This window comes from Callorhinus ursinus, unplaced genomic scaffold, assembly GCF_003265705.2.
Source record: "Callorhinus ursinus isolate GAN/ISIS: 27379988/994484 unplaced genomic scaffold, GSC_fseal_2.0 scaffold3, whole genome shotgun sequence".
NCBI lineage: Eukaryota > Metazoa > Chordata > Mammalia > Carnivora > Otariidae > Callorhinus > Callorhinus ursinus.
Window position 1 is genome coordinate 77,780,222 of NW_027397065.1, and position 22,258 is coordinate 77,802,479.

Sequence of the window (22,258 nt, forward strand, 5' to 3'; positions counted from 1 at the left end):
CACAAAGTGCCATGAGTAAGACATCCCACCCTATTGCAAATGCCCACAAAGACAAACACATGAACATACTTTGTTCTTAAGAAGAAATAGGTTTCTGGGGCACATGGGTGGTACAGTCGGTTAAGCGTTTGACTTGGTTTTGACTCAGGTCATGATCTCGGAGTCCTGGAATTGAGCCCCAAGTTGGGACTCCACACTCAGCTCAGAATCTACTTAAGACTTCTCTCCCTCTCTCCCTCTGCCTGCCCCCGCCCCCCACAGTCACCCTCTCTCTCCTTCTCTCTTTCTTTCTAAAATAAAGAAAAAAAATCTTAAAAAAATAGGTTTCTAATTCTAATGAACTATTTACAAAAACTGAACTGAACATTCACTAGGGATTTTATTATTAAAAAACTCATCCAAGCTGCTATTTTTATTCTTATAAGGGTCTAATATCTGGAAAGTAGTTCTCCTGCTCAACCAGAAGTTAAAGAGAGGAGTCCACATTTCAATTCAGTGAATCTATTACTAGATTTGAAATGATTTTTGACAGAAAACTACTTTGGGGTAACTTTGTTCTTACCACTCATATATAGGGATAACCATGAAGTGATGGAGACCAGTTGAAACTACTTTGGATGTTAGTTGACTGTTTATTTTTATTTTTATTTATTTGACAGAGAGAGACAGTGAGAGAGGGAACACAAGCAGGGGGAATGGGAGAGGGAGAACTAGGCTTCCTGCAGAGTAGGGAGCCCGATGCGGGACTCAAACCCAGGACCCTGGGATCATGACCTGAGCCGAAGGCAGATGCCTAACGACTGAGCCACTCAGGCACCCCAGTTGACTGTTTTTTACACATGTATTTCTATAATATAATTTAGTACATTAGTTGGAAATTGGTAACCTGTTGAAACATCCTGATAAGTTAAGCTATTCATATCGATAGATTATTGGTAAGTTTTCACCTGTGTAAGCATATGGAAATACACATGCACATTGCTTGTATAAAAATATATATAAACAATATATAAATATACTTTATATATATTATAAAATATATGTGTATTTGTTATTTGAAATTAAAATGTCTCATTTATTCTTACAGTCTTCAAATGACAGTAAGCAAACATTTTTATTTGTATCAATATCTTTAGAATTATACACATAGAATGAACATTATACTCTTTTGCACAGAGAAATTTATAACAAGAAAGCCTATACACGTGTTCTAGTTTCCACAGAACATCTACCATCCAGGAAAGATCTTTGACAAGGACACAAACCAGGGCATAGTAAGAAAATCTAACTGATGAAACATTATTCAAATCCATGCCATTTTCCTCATGTTTTGGCAAAATGCTGTCATTTAAAAATACACTTTTTTCAGAAAGCAAAAGTTAATAATATCAGTTACTATTCCAGAATTTGGCCATTTTGTGGAATGATTAAAGTGACATTTGCATGTATTAAAATATTGCTCTCAATTCCATTATTATCTTCCCATTTTTGCATTATAAAACTTGGATGAAAGTGCAATATAGACACTGGACCAAGGTGAGGTCATAAGGAGTCTCTTCTCTTATTACTGGAAAAAAAAAAGGAAAAGAAAAAGGAAAAAAAGAAAGAAAGAATTTTAGGACCTTCTCGAACTCCCAGAAGAATGGATTCATAGAGCAACTTGGCTGAATTCTGTTTTCAACATCTTTCTACTTATGTTGGTTATATAAGTCCAGAGGAAGAATATACCAGTATGATTTAATGAAAACTAGAAGTGATTAATGAGAAACAGTTAAGTCCCATATATGTAGAGCTGGCTGGAAAATGATTGATGGGAGTTATAACTATCTACAGTAATGTGAAATGTGTTAATATTAAAGAGGGAAAAGTATTATTTTATAAGTTAGAGAGAGCAATGATATGTAAAAGTAATTACTAGGAGTAATAGGATGAAATTAAGAAACTAAAATTTAAAATGAAAATTGGAGCCAACTCATTGACAGTGAACTGCATTAGGATATTGAGCAGTAATTAAGGAAAAGTAAGAGAAGCCCCAGTGGCTGGGGAAGTTAAAATTATACCAGAATAAGCTCTTCTAGCAGGGACAGAAGAGAGAGAGGATTTTGTGCGAAAAGCATTTAAGTTTCTTAGCTCCGTGAGTCTGTGAATCAAGGAAATTATAAAGGCACTCAGAGTTCTGGTAGCCAGAATTAATAAAATTATAATTAATGAAGTTATCAATTCATTTTCAGTGTTATAGCAAAGACTTGAAAAGATGTGTAAATGTATCTTTTCATGGTGAGGACATTCTATTCCACTAAAAATCTGTTCATCTTCAGTCACCAAGTTGGAATGTTATACTACATTGTTTATGTGCTAAAGATTTCAGGCAGTTTATATATAGCATAGTGCTTAGGGGCACAGCCTATAGAGTCCCACAGCCTGAAATCAGATCCCATGTATACCACTTACTGGTTGCTGCTCCCGGGCAAGTTTAACTGTTCTGTGCCTCGATTTTCTCATTTGTAAATGGGAAGCAATTATAAGTCATGGAAGCACTGTGATGATTAAATGAGTTGGTATATGTTAATTGTTTAGGTCACACATAGGTGTCAGCTGTGCATATTTTAGAAATAATACAGAATTTTTCATCCTTCAAATATAAACCATGTAGAAGTACTTTTCTGTACTCTAAATACAGCTATGTTTGAGATGGAGGAAGAGCTATTAATCACCCACCATGTACTAGGAATTATGCCAGATACCTTCAATATGAAGATGAACTAGATAATATTCTTTCTCTTAGAGAAAACTGAGTAGATGTGAAACATTATTATAATACAAGATGTCAAATGCTAATGGTACAGGTTTACTTAAATTATTATGAGCTCACAGATAAGAGGGCCAATTTTTCAAAGATGAAGAAGGGTCAGGAAAAACTTTGCATGGGAAATTACATTTAGGCATGAATGGAGAAATATGTAGCAGATACTAAGTAAAATAAATGTGAGTAAAGGGCTTTATATTTAACTGCATTGTCCTTTAAGTGTGGAGATCACAGGCAAACAATTTTGAACATTAAATATGAGGAAATATTATATTGGGGAATACATCATCTAACCAGTATAGTTGTGGCACAAGTTACCTGAAATCTATGTCTTTCCTGAAGAAATCTTTATGGCCCATAGTGGCAGAGTGGAAATTTCTGAACCAAACCTGGGGTCTCATCCTATAAGTGGTTGAATTAGAATGTAAATTGAATTCCCAACCATGCTGGAAATGTCTTCTTCCTCAGGAAAGCCAGGGAAGCCGCAGAAATTGGAACAGGTGAGGAACGGGTTATATTCTCTAAAGCCCAGAGAAAGGTCAGGTCAGCCAAATTTCAGACTCTGTCCCCAGAATGGTAAGAGAATAAATTTATGTTGTGTCAAGCCATCTACTTTGTGGTAATTTGTTGTGGCAGTCCTTAGAAACTAATGCATTAACACAAAAACCTAACAGACCAATAGAAATATTAAGCAACCTCATTTCTGAGTATTTAGGGAATCATTCAAAGCACCATTCCAGTAAAAGAGAGCATATCATAAGTGCAATAATCCCAGGAATGTTTGGATGGTTTAACATTAGAAAAACAAATATCTTACACTGAATCAAATAAAATCATCTTTTGTATATGTCATACATTGTTAATATCAGCAATTTCATAGGATTAATGCTCATTTTTTTATAGTTGAGAGTTGTTAATACATACCCATGTTGTATTTGTGGTAACTATATTTTTCTGGTATATTTAGTTATTAACTATGATTGTCATTATTGTATCATAGTTAACATTGTTAGATAAAACACAGGACACCTAGTTAAGTTCTAATTTCAGATAAATTATAATTTCTTAACTATGTATGTCCCATGTGATAATTGACACATACTCTATCAAAAAACAGTTTTAATTTACTAAATTTGGCAACACTAAGCTTAGCATTTGTTAAGTATGAGCTGATGTAGTAGTCTGTGTTTGTAACTCTCAGAGCTTAAACTACAACTGAACTTGTCCAGAGAATTAAACCCAAGGCAAATTCTGTAAAAAATGAAAAAAGAATTTGATGGTGTTCCTGGAATATTTCTTCCTGAACATTAATATTATGTTACCTAGTAGAATACCTTTGTCTTATGCTTGCCTATTAAACACTAAACTGATAATCCAGACATACAGTTTTCCAAAAACAGAAAGTTGAAATAGTTCTGTAGTTTTGTTAAATGAAATAAGCTATATTTAAATTATAAAGCTCTATCCCCCACACCAAATATCTTGGTGAGGCAGAATTTATGGAGTAGATAATGGGTGAACAAATTCTCAAAGACTTCTCTTTCAAAGAGTCTTCAGATAGCTCTAAAAGAAAGAACTCTTCCTTTTTTCTTTAGCTTGAGTGTTTTAATCACTTCAGTCTGAATGTTGTCAGCATACAGCCAGAAAGACCTAAAAGCATGAACAGTCGACATTTTAATATAGAACTGGAAAAATTTTTTTCTTATTCTTATGAACAATCTCTGGCTGTACAATCCCCCTTATCAAGTTCATAAATAATGCCTCATGTTTATGGAGTTATTCTATATCTGTTTTTGTGTCATTTTGTCCTAAGGTAGGAAAAACATATGTTTTTTGTTTTAAAAACTCTCAACCAGCAGCGCCTGAGTGGCTCAGTCAGTTGAGCACCTGCCTTAGGCTCAGGTCATGATCCCAAGGTCCTGGGATCAAGCCCTGCATCAGGCTCCAGGGGAACCTGCTTCTCCCCTCTCCCTTTGCCCCTCCACCCATTTGTGCTCTCTCTCTCTCTCTCTCTCTCTCTCTGTCTTTGTCTCTCACACACACACACTCTCTCATATAAATAAATAAAATCTTAAAAAAAAACAAAAAAACATCAACCAGACATTTCATGTTTTTGCTTTCTGTGGTAACTCAATAGCCTGGGTAAATTTTCTTTCTTTCTTCTCCTTCTTTTTTTTTTTAAGATTTTATTTATTTATTTGAGAGAGAGAGAGAGAGAGTGTGTGTGTGAGAGAGAGACAGAGAGAGCATGAACAGGGGGAGGGGCAGAGGGAGAAGCAGACTCCCCACCAAGCAGGGAGCCTGCCCGAGCAGGGAGCCCACCACAGGATCCCAGGACCCAGAGATCATGACCTGAGCTGAAGGCAGATGCTTAACTGACGGAACCACACAGATGTACCTCAATTTTTTTTTCTTTTAATCATTTTCCCTCCACTATCTTCTTATCAGAAACAGGCTTTAGATGAATAGATTTCACCATTCCTGGTATACTGTTTTTAATATACCATTTTTAGGTTAAAATAAAAATCTGGTAACTATGGAAAATATAACCCATAAGCAGAGTTCTAAATAATTTCCCAGGACTATATGATTAATAGGAAATTACTGGAAGATCTATTTAAAATGTGTGGATGATGAGTATTTGGACAGCTTTGCCAAAATTATAGAAGTAGCAAAAATAATAATCCTAATCCTAATCCAGTATCTATATACTATTGTAGTTTTAATGCAAAACAAAAAGTTACCATACTTTATATGCTATGCACAATCCTACAGTCCAAGAATAAATGGCAGAATTTCTTCCCAGTTTTTCTGTACTTGCAATTTAGTACCGCCTGATTTTCTACATAAATGAAGTTGTAAAAATATTTCCATTTCCATTAATTCATTTTCTTCTAAATTCCTGTCTCCATCTTAAATAATCCTCTCATTCCTTAGTGGCTCTAGCTGGATTCCTATCCATCTATCTGCCATCCATCTTGTGGTAAACAAGTCTTACAAAATGATTATCCCCACCTTGGGGTAGTTAAATATATATTAGATAATCATAAGAATGAAACCGTGTGTCTACATAAACAGCCTGTACCTTAGCAGTAGGTAGGCTAGTGTTAAGATAAATGACATCTAAGTTGCCAAAGGACCTGCTTAAACAAACCAAGAGACGCCCGTCATGTTGAAAGCACAGCTTGATAATAATATTTGATGGTGTAGAGGTGGCCAAAATTGTCTCTACAAACTTCCTTGAGAGTCACAAAGATGTAAAAGCCTACGACAATGAATAAATGGAGATGACCTTTGAAACCCTGTGTTATAATGAAAAAGAGATGTTAAACATTACTTAGTAAACAAATCCTATTTTGTTTTTTGGGTAGTTTTTTGTTTTGTTTTGTTTTGTTTTGTTTTTAAGGTCTCAAACACGCAAGTTCAAAGAGAAGAACCGTAATCATTATAAAGTTTACCAGATGCAGCAGGTTAACTTTAAAAAATTACATTGATCTAAACATATGGTAAACCTGCCAAGGGTGTTCCTTTCCATGAACAAACTACCTGGATTCTGGCAGCCCACACCCCTCTGCACCTAACAAGGATCATATCCAGCTACCCAATGCCTGATAGGCAGCAAGGGGGTACTGCTTTTAGATTAGGCTATTGAAATTTGGATGAGATTTGTTGAATTAGTCAAAGACAAATTCTCATTTACTAATGTTAAGGAGAGAAGTCAAGGAAGGAAAAAGGACAATTGATTTCTATTTTAAATTCCCTCAGAAGGAAATGACTCCCATTTGATGGAGTCATAAACTTCAGAACCAATTAACCCCTCTTTAAAATATATAAACCTAAAATATATAGTATTTTATCACATATAAGTATATATGTATATATATTTATATATGATATCTGTGATCTACTTTTAAGAATTTGAGTCTTTAAATGTTTTTACATTTTTACTTTGTCTTATAAAAACTTGTAAAATATTGCAATGGCCCAGTCTCATCCATGTCCCTGAGACGTATTGATAGGTTCTAGGTTCTTAATATCTCATTTGGAAATTAAATTGTTGTTTTTCCTTCTATGCAATCTTCAGTCTCCAGGAAGGCCAATTTTCCAAGGCAATTCAGAAGAGATAAGGGAAATAATCATCAGTAGGCTTGATGTTCTGTTTGTAAAATCCCTTTAAGGACACTCTTTCTAATCAGCTTCTCCTTGGTTCTTAGGGTAAAGGAAACTAACTTGAGTTCCTCCATAGGAAATAATCATTCTCTGATATTTCAAGAAAGAAAGCTGTAAGACTGGAGCATGCTAGTGTAAAATTACTGGCAGATATAGGGATGAAAAAATATTCTGTTTCTTCTCATAGATATTATTCAGGAAGACCAGCATCAATGAATACTTCACCTGGCTCTGAAAAGGCTGTCTGGATCCTTTGCACTAATATCCCTATGAAAACTTTTGACATTGTTAATCCTAAATCTGAGCTCATTATAGGTCTGTTATATGCATCATGTCTAACAGTTTACATTCAGTTATATAAAAAAGTACTTTCTCTCAGAAATAATACCTACCTGCTTACAGGTACTATTTCTGATTTTGTATACTTATTATTTTCATAATATCTAGTATGTCTTATGGCATTAAGTACAGTGATATAAATGTCCGTTTACTATTTTATATCCTATATTAGACCATATGTTCCTTGGAGCAAAACGCTTGGATGACTTTATTCATTATTGTAAGTCAAATCCATGACTCCTGACCTATACTGTTCATAGGAAAATTATATATACATATATATTGGCTCGATGATTTAAAAAATTAAGACAAAAAAACTGAAAGGATTATGAGAAACTATTGATATGGACTCAAGGCTAAAAAACAAATGGTATAAACAAAAAAAAGATTATAATTTAAAAAATAAAGCAAATCAAAACTTTATATTAAAGAATATGGAAACAAAACATGAAATGGTATTACCAGCAAAATAAAATAAATACAATTAAAACAATAAACATAAGATTCAAAAGTCTGTATATTTTACTAAGATTCTAAGGAAATGTCAGAGGGGGAGACAAACCATGAGGGACTATGGACTCTGAAAAACAAACGGAGGGTTCTAGAGGGGAGAGGGTGGGGGAATGGGTTAGCCTGGTGATGGGTATTAAAGAGGGCACATTCTGCATGGAGCACTGGGTGTTATGCACAAACAATGAATCATGGAACACTACATCAAAAACTAATGATGTAATATATGGTTATTAACATAACAATAAAAATAAAAAAAGATTCTAAGGAAATGTTGTTGAATTGAAAAAAAAGTTTATCAGACTGTAGAATAAAATACCAAGTTTAAAACCAGCAAGATGAAAGTACGATGAGGATAGATTAAAAAAAAAAATGATAGAACATAAATTGTTTAAATGCAAAACAAAAATCTCTTTTTTAAAGTTAAAAAAATAGTAGCAAATATTTTTTTAAAGATTTTATTTATTTGTTCGAAGAGAGAGACACAATGAGAGAAGGAACAGAAGCAGGGGGAGGGGGAGAAGGAGAAGCAGGCTTCCCACGGAACAGGGAGCCCGATGCGGGGCTTGATGCCCGGACCCTGGGATCATGACCCAGGCTGAAGGCAGACGCTTATTAAGCCACCCGGGCACCCCAGTAGCAAATATTTTTAAGATTGTTAATGCAAACTGAAGAGAAGATAGAAGTTACTAGAAACTGAGAATGAGAATCTCCAAAAGGCAGTTTTTGTTTGCCTGTAGGAAGTATTTTTCTTGTTCCTAGTTATCATCATTTTATAGCTTGAAAAATTACAGGTGATTCAGACTTGAGTTTTCATGAGTTTTGCTTTAGATGTTATTGTGAAGACAAACTTCATAGTCTGTTGATAAATGAAAATAGATTGACTTAAATCTATCCACATCTGTTTGTTTTCAAAAATGTGAAAAAAATGTTTGTTTGAAATGCAATGATAGTCATAATATTGGAAATCTTATGTATTTTTTCCCAACAGCCACTGAACTATGAGAAAAAGAAGTCATATACTCTCACCATAGAAGGAGCAAATACACATCTTGATTTCCGCTTTTCTCACTTGGGTCCTTTTAAAGATGCTACCATGTTGAAGATCATTGTTGGAGATGTGGATGAACCACCACTCTTTTCCATGCCTTCCTATGTCATGGAAGTCTATGAAAATGCCAAAATCGGGACTGTTGTTGGCACAGTTTTGGCACAAGATCCTGACAGTGATAATAGCTTAGTAAGGTATGGTATGCCTTAATCTTTTAGACATATAAAAATTTTTGTTGCCTCTCACAGTAATTTAAAAATGAATAAAAGAAAATGTGAAATATTTTATTTCCATGTTATTTTCTATTAAGATAATCAAATTAGAATATTAATTGATTTCTTGACTGAGTAATGTAGCGATGGGTTTCTGTCAAATTTAGAATACATGTAACTATCTCCTTGAATACAGTTGACCGTCATTAGCATGGCCTTGAACTGCACAGGTCTGCTTATAATACATGGATTTTTGCTTATAAGACATGGATTTTTTTTTATAATAGTGCTGCAAATGTATTTTCTCTTCCTTATGACTTTCTTAATAATGATTTCTTTTCCCTAGCTTACTTTATTGTAAGAATATAATATCTAATACATATAACATATGATATATGGGTTAATCGACTATTTACGTTATTGGTAAGGCTTCCAATCAACAGTAGGCTTAGTATTTAAGTTTTTTCGGGTCAAAATTTACACGTGGGTTTTCGACAGTGTGTGGGTGAAGGAGGTCAACACCTCTAAATCCTGTGTTTTTCAAGGATCAGTTGTATATTGTTGACCAGATAGATTATATTTTTCATTGGACTTAATAGATGTGAGCGTAATTGAATGGAAAAGTTATGTAGAAATATTTAACTAGAGAATTTTGAGTTCTTAGTGATAGGAAGTATAGCTATAGTACAAATTAAGGATTTGGGAATTATGCTCATCTCTGCCTCCTGGTTCTGTCACAGTAGTTGTGTGCATTTAGGAAATCATCTACTCTCATCTGTAAAAAAGAAAACATCTGTCTCTCAGAGTTATTGTGAGAATGCATGAAGCAATGTGCATGAAATGCTAAACAGAGTTGCTTGCACCTAGTAGTCACTCGGTAACTTCTAAGTTCTAAATTCCAAGGCAGCAGAGAGTGCTATTTAGAGAAGTACTTACTTCCTGAAGATGGAAAGACCAGGGTGGGAATTCTGGTGTCTGACTTACTAGCTGTATCATCTTCTAGTCAATCAAGCTTGCTGAATCTCAAATATATGAGCAAGGAATAACGATGTTGCATAAATATGTTGATAGAATTAAGTTGAATTGATATAAAATACCAAGCACAGTCAGTAAGTTCTCACTAAATAATATTTTTTTATTGTGGTATGCCATGCAGTAGTGATAATGAAAGCTTTTCTTGCATGATCAGAAAGGTCTTTTCTTTTTCTTTTTTTTTGGTCTCAATTATGATAAAATCAAAGGGTTGCATACTGGTACAAGGCTCTTTAGTTACCTTGTATTTATACCCTTGGGTAATCTTAAGGCCCTAGAAAGTTTGAAATCTTTAACAAATTTGTCTGCTTGTTCCTATCAAGTCCTTATTCTCAGATTCTTCAATTGTTATCCTTTTTAACAAAAGCTATTATGGTAAATATTCTCCTTGATATCTATGTTATGTTTATAAAGGGTTTCAATTTTCTTTTATATAAGCATTATTATTTCAGTTAAAAAAGAATTGTCTGCAGCACTCATGCATGGACAGAAACAATTTTCTGTGCACTACTGTATATATTCCACAATCCTAGTCCATCTGTGAGTACAAAAACAACACCTTGTCAATTGATAACCCCTCTGTCACACTTACAGCAAGAGTTAAGCATTGTTTGAAGTTTCAAGATAGGCAAACTATACAAAATAATGTGCATAAACCCAATTATAGAAATTGATCTCTGATCAAAGGGATGGATATTTAAGTCAATGTGTTTAGTTGTCAAATGAGGGAGAAGCCCACTATGCTTCATTATTCCATGGAATGCCATATTTCAACAATATTTCTGACACATAATAATAAGTAAAATTCTTCTAACAACATTAAAAACTAGAGCATTCTAAAAGATACTTATAAATGTGGCCATCCTTTATCAAAAGAAGACAATACACTTTGAGAAAAATGTTTCATGCTCTTAGTTTGATGTGAAAAGATTTGAGGAATAATGATAAGAGTTTCTTTTGAAAACTAAAGTTTGATATTAATGATGTATTCTGTAATACATTTTTACAACATAACAAATTTTAAAAACGCTATTAGGGGTAGAATATATTTTCCAAAATGGTAGACCAAAGGGAGGAAAAATTGAGGTCAGACACAAACTTCTTTCAGTGTTGGTCTATATATCCCAACATACACAAAAAGCACTTATTCCACAAAGAACAGTGGTTCTTACCCAAGGACAACACCACACAAACACCAGAGGATATTTGGCAATATCTTAAGGCATGTTTGGTTGTCACAACTGAGGGAGGAATACTATCACCTGTGGGTAGAGGCCAGGGATGCTAGAACATCCTACAATTCACAAAAGAGTCCCCACAGTAGAGAAGTAGCTGGTCCAAAATATCAATAATGCTGAAAATGTGAAACCCTGACACAGAGCAAACCAAACTGGGTTGCCCATTGGTAAAACTGAAGGAGTAATTATTCTCATGGAAAGAAATTCTGGAAATACATTTTTGAGGATTACATACCAGTATGTATATTTCACATACATGTATAGCCATGTGGATGTTTCAACATCTACAGTTCATTTAATAAAATAAGTTATTTATATGTAATTAATTGTCCCATGATATTATTGATTGCCTCTGTAATGGCTCTATATTATTAGAAGATTTTAATTGAACAGCTGCTATGTTATATACACTCTCCCAGTTTCTGGGATGCAAAGACAATTGGTATATTGTCTCCAAAGGCTAATATTGAGACATACAAATCCATTAGCATACGCATTATCCTTTTTATTTTGTTTTGGTTAGAACTAAAATGAATCCTTCCAATGCTGCCTTAAAATAACTAGACTCTATAGCTGCTGTTTGGAGGCATAATTTACATAATATTTATTCTTGATTTTAATAAAAAAGTGTCATTCACACGGGCCTCTAGGTGTAAACAGTGAATAAAAAACAGAAAACATTAACAAACAGAAAAGCAAGCTATACTTCCACCTTTCTCAGGCACTAAATGTTTGTACTAATTAAGGAAACGTACTTTGAAAAGATGTACCTTGCAATGTGCCCTGAAATGCAATTAACTCCAAGTTTGCAGAATTGATAATGAAAGGGAGTTTGAGTCTTACAGGCATTTGTGCAAACTTCCTGACTTCAGTCTTTGTGTTTCAATTTTCTAAACTATTAGTAAGATTCTTCAGATTTCTAAGAGCATACCAGGTCTAGCTTTTGTCTCTCTTAACTCTAAACAAGACTGTGCAATTTGTAGCAATCTAATCATCACCTTGTATTTTGAAAATGAAATCAGAACCAGGCTATTTACTAGCAGTGAAGAAACCCTTGATTTAAACAGACTGTACTCACTTGCTGGTATATTACAAATGGAATTCAGGAATTTCCTGAGTAGCTACTGAGAGATGAGCAATTCTATACTGGACATGAGAAGCTAGAGAGCTTTCTAGAAAGTGACTGTTAAAAATAGTGATTGTTCATTGCTTGCTATCTGTGGGCCAGGGGCTTTACATAGCATGCCAAAAACCCCTGTAGGAACCCTAAAGTGTCTGTATTATTCATCCCATTCTACAGATGAAGAATTGAGGGCTCAGAAAGTTAAGAAATTGGGCCCAGTTTCCATAGTGATAAAGTGGCAGACTCGGAATTTAGATCCGGTTTTACTTTTCCCCTAAAACCCTGTTTTTAACAATATTCCGCTACATCTTATATATCTCAACTAACAAAAACAACAATAAAAACTGCACTTATAGAAGTCATATATCATAAAGTAGGAAGCAGATGAATATTTTGCATGTTTAGAAAGCCATTAATTAAATGCCAGTACCTGGGATCTCGTATTCATGTAGATGCATTTCACACATGGGAAAAGGGATCTGAAGACAGTCAGGTCTTATTTTAACTCTAGTATCTCAAGAGCAAAACCGTTCTTAATTTTAGAGTTTCTTCATATTGTAAAGTCTAAGACATTAGATTTGATTTAGTACAACAAAAAGTCCTCAATTATTAATTATTTAAATTATTAAAGTCCTCAATATTTCTCATATGAGGAGAAGCTTTACTATAAGTTTATATGACTAAGTATTTCCCTCACATCTTTACTTCTTTTCCACTCTGTTCATAATCTGATTTTATCTGTACATTTACTCATTGTTAAGATTTTTATTTTTTTCTTTGTATAATAACCTTAAAGCAATCAGAGGAAATGTTAAATATTTTGCATAATCATGTCGAATGCTCATCATGACACTATTTAGGAACAGTAGCCTACTTACATGCTGACATAAGAAATAAAATTGTGATCAGACTTAGAAATATTTGCAAAAATAAAAAAAATCTTTCTAAAACATCTTAAAAAATAAAGACTAGTTGCAGAGAATTAGAAGTGTTTGTTCAATCTGTTTTGAGTTTAGTTGTAGTTTCAGTGAACAAATGCTTACAGTATATTCACCACGTACTTAGTGTTTATTTGTTTTTCCTATGCATTTCTGAATTTTCACATAGTTCGTGATGAGATGGGAGTTAGAATATTGCATTAATTTTGAATGCCATAACAGCAAAAAATTAGAAATACTTCAAAATAATGACAAGGTCATGTTGCAAAGTTGAAAAGTGGAATAAAACAAATATTTAAGAAGGTTTGCATGCAGGATTCATACTCTTGAAAAGAAGATGAAAAACTATCAAAAGATGTGTTTCAAATATATTCATGTAAAAGATCATTTGATACACAATGAGTTTTTATTCTATAGACAAAATTTATTTGTAAAAGTTTAGTCCATTTAAGTCACAAATACCTTAATTCGTTCCATAATAGCAAGCCTAATCCACCCTCATCAAAACTATCATGGTCTTCTAATACAAAGGAGACAACTTGGGACTCCCGGGTGGCTCAGTGGTTAAGCGTCTGCCTTTGGTTCAGGTCATGATCCCAGGGTCCTGGGATGAAGTCCCACACTGGGCTCCTTGCTTGGCAGGGAGCCTGATTCTCCCTCTGCCTGATACTCCCACTGCTTATGCCCTCTCTCTGTCTCTGACAAATAAATAAAATCTTTAAAAGAAAAAAAAGAGGAGAACTCATTAGAGACATTTAATGCAAATGGGGCAGAGATAGAGAAAGGAGGCTCCCATTTAAAGCCAGAAGTCTTTGTCTATGACTTGTGTTTTGTATCATATTATATATGGTTAGCACATTTACATTGACCAATAAATTCACTATAAAATGTCATGTGAATATGATATTTGAGAATGTAAAGGGACTTAAAGATGACGGAGATAACCCTGTCCCTTTTTTTTTTAAGATTTTTTTGTATTTATTCATTTGAGAGAGAGAGAGAGAGAGAGAGCACCAGACAGTGAGAGCGTGAGGCAGGGGAGGGGCAGAGGGAGAAGGCTCAGCAGGGAGCCTGACGTGGGACTTGATTCCAGGACCCTGGGATCATGACCTGAGCCAAAGGCAGGCATTTTACCCACTGAGCCACCCACATGCCCCTGAGACAGCCCTGTTCTTATAAAGATACAGATATCTTAGACCAAGAAGGCTGAGTGACTCACACAGCTAACTAATCATAGAGACTGGATAAGAATGTGGTCATTTTTACCAGGCTTCAATAAAGATACAAAATCTCCTGCAGATTTTTTTCCATTTGGGGGTTCAAATTTATCTGACAGCCTAGCCTGTAGTGGTACCCACCCCAAATCGCAGTCCTGACCCCAGAAGAAGAACTTATTTTCTGGGTGGCAAGCATAACTCATTGAGCCTTGGAATGAATACATAAGCCCTGGCTTAGTGATGCTTTGCTAGTCTACTGACTGGAGACTAAACACCCAAATAGCTTACATGTAATTTTTTCAAATAAATAATTGCTAAACATGGTTCCATAGCATTCTAGAACTCATGAGTATTAGAATTTCTGATATCTTAGTTACTTACAGGCATGAATAACTGAGGAAACAAATTTTTGGGCAGAGATTTTTTTTCTTTAGATATTTTTTGTTTCATTGGATCAGGGTCTTGGTTCAAGAAGTTAAAAAGCTTCTAAAATATCTGTGTCCTATATGTGCTGCCCATTTTATTAAGCACAATATACACTATCAAGTGGCAAATGATCCTTGTGTTTTTCTGTTTTGTTTTGTTTTGTTTTTTTTCCAGAAAGATTATTTTCTGGATACACGGATTGTGGAGTAAATTGCATCCCCAAAGTAAGCTAAGGGAACCTTCAATCATTTAATGAATCTAAGCTATACTGCAAGTATGTGACTTTTTGTTAAATTAAAGATGAGGCCAAGTTGTTGTAATATCCCACAGGGTGCATATTGATTAAACTTTATCCCATCTATTGATCATAGTAAAACTTATAAAAGCTGTTGTTTGGGAGGCAAAATCTCAAATAAATTTTCTTTGCCACTCACATTCTATGTCTACAAGCATCTAAAGTGTGACGACTGAAATAGGTCTCCTATACTTGAAGCCAACTGATGTTTCTCTAGGTAAATCACTGTAAAAATAGATTTCCATTACATAAGTTTTAAATTAATTTCTTACAGTAAAATGGACAGAGTATAATGAAAATAATAGGTGCCCCTGAGGACTGAAATTCTATTATCGAAATGAAAAATAACGTTCCAGTGCACTTTAACATGACTAATAATTATCTTGAGTTTCTATCTACATAATCAAAGGGAAATTGAGTGCCAAATGATGAACTGGGTAATTTGTTTAAAGTTGCTTCTATTAAGGGAAATATTTGAATAAAGGGAATCATTATTGAGATTGACTGTTTGCTCTGGCCAATAACTTGTCTGCATATTTGTTGATCCATTAATTCTAATTTGAATAATGAATTTTCATCATATTTCAGGGTAATGCATTTTCTCTTTGCTTATTGCATTAATACATATTTACTAGAAATAAGAGATGATGCATACGTTGTATGACAGAAAAGAGAGTGATTGTAGGAATGAAAATTATAACCGAGGATTATAACTTATGATGGCCACATTGCAAGAAGTTCTCCTATGCTACATGGGCCCATGTATATGCCAGTGTGAAATTAAGTAAGGTTTGCTTAGGGAACTGGTCCATTTAAAGAGACCTTAAGGACTACCAGGCAAATATGAGCTCACACAAACTTAACTGCACTTACTCTAGTCGATAGCCAAGAGATTACCAATTCTTCACAGACAGCATCTTATTGATCGTTGATCGTATAATTTCCCAAATAGCATTTAATATAGATGTTACCTTGATCATTCATGATTACCATGATGATTCATGCAGAATGCAGTGAACATATAGGGGTGGTAGGGATCTAATGATGTGTCATAATCATCATATTAGAGTAGCCTTGGATCTGCCTCAACATTTCCTCTGTCATGATAACCCTTTGACCAAATATGCCTGTAGATTGGTCCCAGGAATTAACTAGATATACTATGGAGTGTCACTGTATTATGTCTTAAAATTATATCTAGAACAATGAGTTCAGTGAAATACTGTGGGAAGTATAAATGAATCTGTCCTTTTTCAATATTTAGGTATCTCTTGATGACAGAGGAAAGTAAGCTAAGCACTCTTTAAAAAAAAGTTTCTTAAATTAACCTAACAAATTTCAAATATAATATTAGAAGTATGTATGAAAGATATTAGAAACGTATAAAAAAACTGTCTCTATATGAAAATATACTGCTCTAAATAAGAGAAATACGATGACTTATTGGCTTGAATATTTCTACCAAAATGGGTATAAAAGAAGTAAAAGCTACTATGGAATGCCTTAATTAATTTCATACTATGTATCAACATGTTCTTCATATTTGTTGAATAATTGGTTATTGACTCATTTATGAGCCAAAGTCATACACCTATGATATAATGGGTGAAAGCAAAAGAGCTTTATTCTCATATAGTTTCCAAATAAAAATGACTCATCTGCACCAAATAAGGAATTAGAGATAATTTCATTCTCTGATAGATTATTTAGAAACAAACAGTAGTTCATGCTATTTACATGGAGACTCTTGTTCCTTCAATAATAATCCTTATTCAGATCCCATTGTGCTTACAACACTTTGCCAGAAAAACAAAACAGAAAAGAACTAACAAACAAAAAAACATCACTTACTATCTGTGAACTTTCTCATCAAAATAGACTCAAGGTTTCCAAGACATAAAACCATCCTAAAAAGACATTAAAACAAATGATATTTATCTATTAAGGCCTATCATTTGATACCTAACCATAAAATGCTTTCAAATATTACCTCACTTAATCCTCACAATAAAATTAGGATGTAGCTTATATCTGCATTTTGCTTACAAAGAAAATTCAGAGAGGTGATACAATGATTAAGTCACAGGGCTAAGAAGTGGTTTAGATTTATGAGCATCACATTTACTTGGTTTCCAAATCTGTGTAAATTTCTTTACTGCTTAACACCATTTTCGCACATATGCTGGATCTATTTTAGAGACAAATTTCCATAGAGTTCATCTTTGTGTTCTGAATAAAGCAAGGCCAGGATCTACATCTTGTAGACAGAGAAAAAGAATATAGATGTTTTTCAGTGGCCTCAAGAAGTTATTGTCTCTAAAGTATCTGAAAATCGGAATTTTTTTTCTTGATAAAGTCCCCTACACATTCTTCTTTATTTTCTATGTATCTTTAAGAGCCTGTGTATTTAGCCTTTGAAGATGCCTCTCTAGTCATCGCGGCAAAAACCACTTTTGAAGCCTTGTTTTGTTTAGAATTTTACTCTTGTCTCTGATTTTTGTTTTGTTTTGTTTTAAAGATTTTATTTATTGAGAGAGAGAGAGATTGAGAGAATGGGATGAGGGGCGGAGGGAGAAGCCTACTCTCTGCAGAGCAGGAACAATGACGCAGAACTCAATACCAGGACCCTGGGCTCATGACCTGAGCCCAAGGGAACTTGATCCGAAGACCGTAGGATCATGACCTGAGCCGAAGGCAGATGCTTAACTGACTGAACCACCCAAGTGTCCTTTGTCTCTGATTTTAAACTCAGTATTGATCGTGTTAGTTTGCAAATTCTTCCCTTTTTTGTTTCCCTAACTAAATCATGTTTAATTCCCAGGTCTTATTATTTCCTCTTTTAAATATCCCTCATTCCTTACTTGTGCTCCTTCAGATAAATTCTTTTGAATGAATAGATAGAGCCTTAAATATTTCCAAGATCTATAAAGAACTTCTCAAATTCAACACCCAAAACACAAATAATCAAGTCAAAAAATGGGCAGAAGACATGAACAGACACTTCTCCAAAGAAGACATACAAATGGCTAACAGACACATGAAAAAATGTTCATCATCATTAGCCATCAGGGAAATTCAAATCAAAACCACACAAAGATACAACCTTACACCAGTTAGAATGGCAAAAATTGACAAGGCAAGAAACAACAAATGTTGGAGAGGTTGTGGAGAAAGGGGAACCCTCTTACACTGTTGGTGGTAATGCAATTTGGTATAGCCACTTTGGAAAACAGTTTGGAGGTTCCTCAAAAAATTAAAAATAGAGCTACCCTCTGACCCAGCAATTGCACTCCTGGGTGTTTACCCCAAAGACACAGATGTAGTGAAAAGAAGGGCCATATGCACCCCAACGTTCATAGCAGCAATGTCTGCAATAACCAAACTGTGGAAAGAGCCGAGGTGCCCTTCAACAGATGAATGGATAAAGAAGATGTGGTCCATATAAACAATGGAATATTACTCAGCCATCAGAAAGGGTGAATACCCAACATTTACATCAACATGGATGGGACTGGAGGAGATTATGCTAAGCGAAATAAGTCAAGCAGAGAAAGTCAGTTATCATATGGTTTCACTTATTTGTGGAACATAAGGAATAGCAGGGAGGACATTAGGAGAAGGAAGGGAAAAATGAAGGGGGGGAAAATCGGAGAGGGAGATGAGCCATGAGAGACTATGGACTCTGAGAAACAAACTGAGGGTTCTGGGGAGGTGGGGGATGGGTTAGCCCGGTGATGGGTATTAAGGAGGCACGTACTGCATGGAGCACTGGGTGTTATACGAAAACAATGAATCATGGATCACTACATCAAAACTAATTATGTATTGTATGGTGACTAACATAACATTATACAATTAAAAAATAAAATAAAATAACAGTGATAGGATCCAAAAAAAATAAAATAAAAAAGGGAGCTCTTAAATATGGACTTAAATTGTATTTTAATCACTTGCCCTAACTAGCTTCGTGATATTGAGTAAAATTCTTCATCGCTCCATACCTCACTTTCCTCCTTTGTAAAAAGGGGCTATTAATAGTACTTGTCTCGTGTAGTTGTTTTGAGTTTATAATGAACTAATATAGAAAAAACCTTTAAAGTATGTTATGGTACACTGTGAGTGCTCCATGAATGTGAGCTTTCTTTACTTCTTATTAGATAGCTTTTGTAAATAATTCACATATGAGTCTTTCTCTTCAATCTTATCTATCATCCCTGGATAGTCTTATATGAAGAGAGTAGTAGAATTTGAAGAATAACATCTTGCCAAGTTATATATACTCTTGCTTCAGTTTATGCTAGTTCGTTTTTTTATAGCAATGGACAATAATATTTTTAGTATATGTGCTGCCGAAGCGAGCAATGGACAATAATATTTTTAAAAAAAACTCAGAACTATTTTCTCAGTTTTTATCATTAATCCCAATTTAGAATTTACATCGTCTACAGAAATGGCTACTTGATTTTATGCTTGTTATATATCCCTAAAAATGTCAAATTAACATTAGCATTGTAAAAAAATCTAAATATTCATATATGAGTTCATAAAGTATTAAGATGCTGTGTTGACCTTTTTGAAGGTTTATGGAAGGAAGCAAATGGATTTTTTTATGAAAGTATTTTAAAAAGTTACCTACTGAGAATATTTTCATCTACTTTTTATTTGTTTGATAAACATTTTTATGGATCCATGCTTTTTCCTAATTTTAAATTATTAGCAGTGAATGATTCTACATTTAAAACCCCAAAATAGTTTTAAATAGTTTCTTTTCCCTTACATTTTCATTTTTGTCTCTTTTTTTTCCAGTTTTTATTTGTATAGCTAGACAGAAATCCAAGGTTAGAGTAAAGCAGAACTCTTTAGTTCTATTTGAGTTGAAATTCAATTGCAACTCCACCACGTTCAAGACTCTGCAACCAAGCATACCCTAATATCTAGCCCTTAAATTGTAGATTTTCCAGGAGAGTTAGGTCACAGAGAAAGCTAAGAAGTAAATAACATGAAACTGAAGACACATACCTAGCATTATACCTACCATTTAAAAAATATTTAAACATAATTTTTAATTCAAATAAAAGCATTTTTATTGTGAAAGTATTTAACCACTGCTGCTAGCATTTACATTAGAAAATCTGTGTGAAAGTGCCTAAAAGAGAGAAGATTGCCCTGATACAAACACTATCCATGTCTTAGTCTTAATTTAGCTTAGAAACAGAAGAAAGCCAATTTTTAAAAAAGATTTTATTTATCTATTGGAGAGAGCGAGAGAGTGGAGGGAGAGGGACAACCAGACTCTTCACTGAGTGCTCCATCTTAGAACCCTGAGATCATAACCTGAGCCTAAATCAAGAGTTGGACACTCAACCAACTAAGCCACCCTGGAGCCCCCCCCCAATTTTTTTTTTCCAGACCGACAGTTCTGAAACAAGCAGATTTCTAAGATGAGGCATGTCATCCCATATTTCATAGGGGTGTGTTGATAACAATATAATCTGAGTTTTGCTGATAGTTGATGCAGGAAGCTTTGGAATTTAATATATTTTAACTTTAGATCTAATTTTCCAATACAGAAATCATGGTTCTTAGGGTACCGAAAAATGGAAAGTGTCTCGAAGGCAGGTTAATGACAACTAACTTTAGATGATGTAATAACCAGTTTTCCAACTGATGACATTTTAAAGGAAGTTATCCTTTTTGTGTGACAAAACTTCTCACATCTTTTAAGGCAATCCTGCCTTCATTCTCAACATCAAGGTCTCTGGAAAAAGAACATTATGAGAAGGATCTTTTTGTGATATGAACTCAAAGTCAAAATCAGTTTCAGTGCACGAGGACCTAATGCTTCAGGAAAGCCCGATGACGTTGCTCTTTCCCACTGTTCTGTAGTGTCTGGATCGCCTGTCTTTTCTCTGAATCAGATTTGCTTTATACCTGTACCTCTTCCTGTTTAAATTCCTTCTTTAGTTTCAGCTTTCTTCAATTAACATACAGTTATTATTAGAACAATCTATGCAAAAGATCTATTTCTTCTTTTGATCACACAGTCGCAAGGGTTGTATTTGAGCTCTGTAAGGTGTTACTTTCATTGAATGGGATTTCTTAGGATGCCCTACAGTTTCGATCTGCATGATGTATTAATATCTTCTGTCATGTGTGTGCATGGGTATCCACAGGTTGTTATAAGGTTTCACACTTTTGCACCGTGTTCTATATACTCTGCTAACACATTACACCTAGGAGAGGCATGGTATTGTATTTCCTGACTCTTGGCTTGACAGATTCACATTCAATATATTCTTGAATTCACTGTTAAAAACAAAAACAATAAAACAGTTTATATCTTATTGAAACTATTCTTTTCAAGTTAACTAATGATGTCCATCTTCCCAAAGCCAGTCAACCCTTACTAACCTCACTCAGCCTCTTAGCAGGATTCACTATAATTGTTCACTTGAAACACTCTCCTTTCTTGGTTTCTGTGCCACCCACTCCCACTTTGCCTCCTTTCCTGGATTCTTCCTCTCCTTTTGCTAGCACCTGCTCTTGTACATATGCTGGACTGCTTTAGGCTCAAAAGTCTGGGTGCTAGAGTTCTCAATATTTCACTTTTCTCCTACAGTTCTCTCCCAGATGAAATCATGCCTTTCCCATAACCTTAAATTTAGGCTGATATATCTCAAATGGGTATTTCCTGTTCAGAAAGTGCACTTAAACTCTGCCCCCATATCCAGTTCTCTAGTTTTTATTCCACACGTTTATCTAATTGGCTTCTAAGGCATAATGTGTCAAAATATTGATTACTTTCCAGTTTTGTTTTTTTTTTTTCCTCCCAAAGGGAGTTCGTTTGTTTGTTTGTTTCTCCTACCTCTATTCAGCTCAGTAAATAGGTTTATCAACTACA

The 22,258-nt window shown here is 34.4% G+C and overlaps 1 protein-coding gene across 6 annotated transcripts in view; it reads left to right on the top strand.

The window, feature by feature from the left end:
* The window catches only part of CDH18 (cadherin 18), a 990,219-nt gene that overhangs the window by 903,195 nt on the left and 64,766 nt on the right, over positions 1-22,258 (top strand). For all 6 annotated transcript variants that reach the window (XM_073891068.1, XM_073891071.1, XM_073891072.1 and 3 more), the window contains one exon: positions 8,817-9,070. In XM_073891068.1, the coding sequence (XP_073747169.1) occupies positions 8,817-9,070 (254 nt within the window). The remainder of the gene's footprint in view (positions 1-8,816; positions 9,071-22,258) is intronic.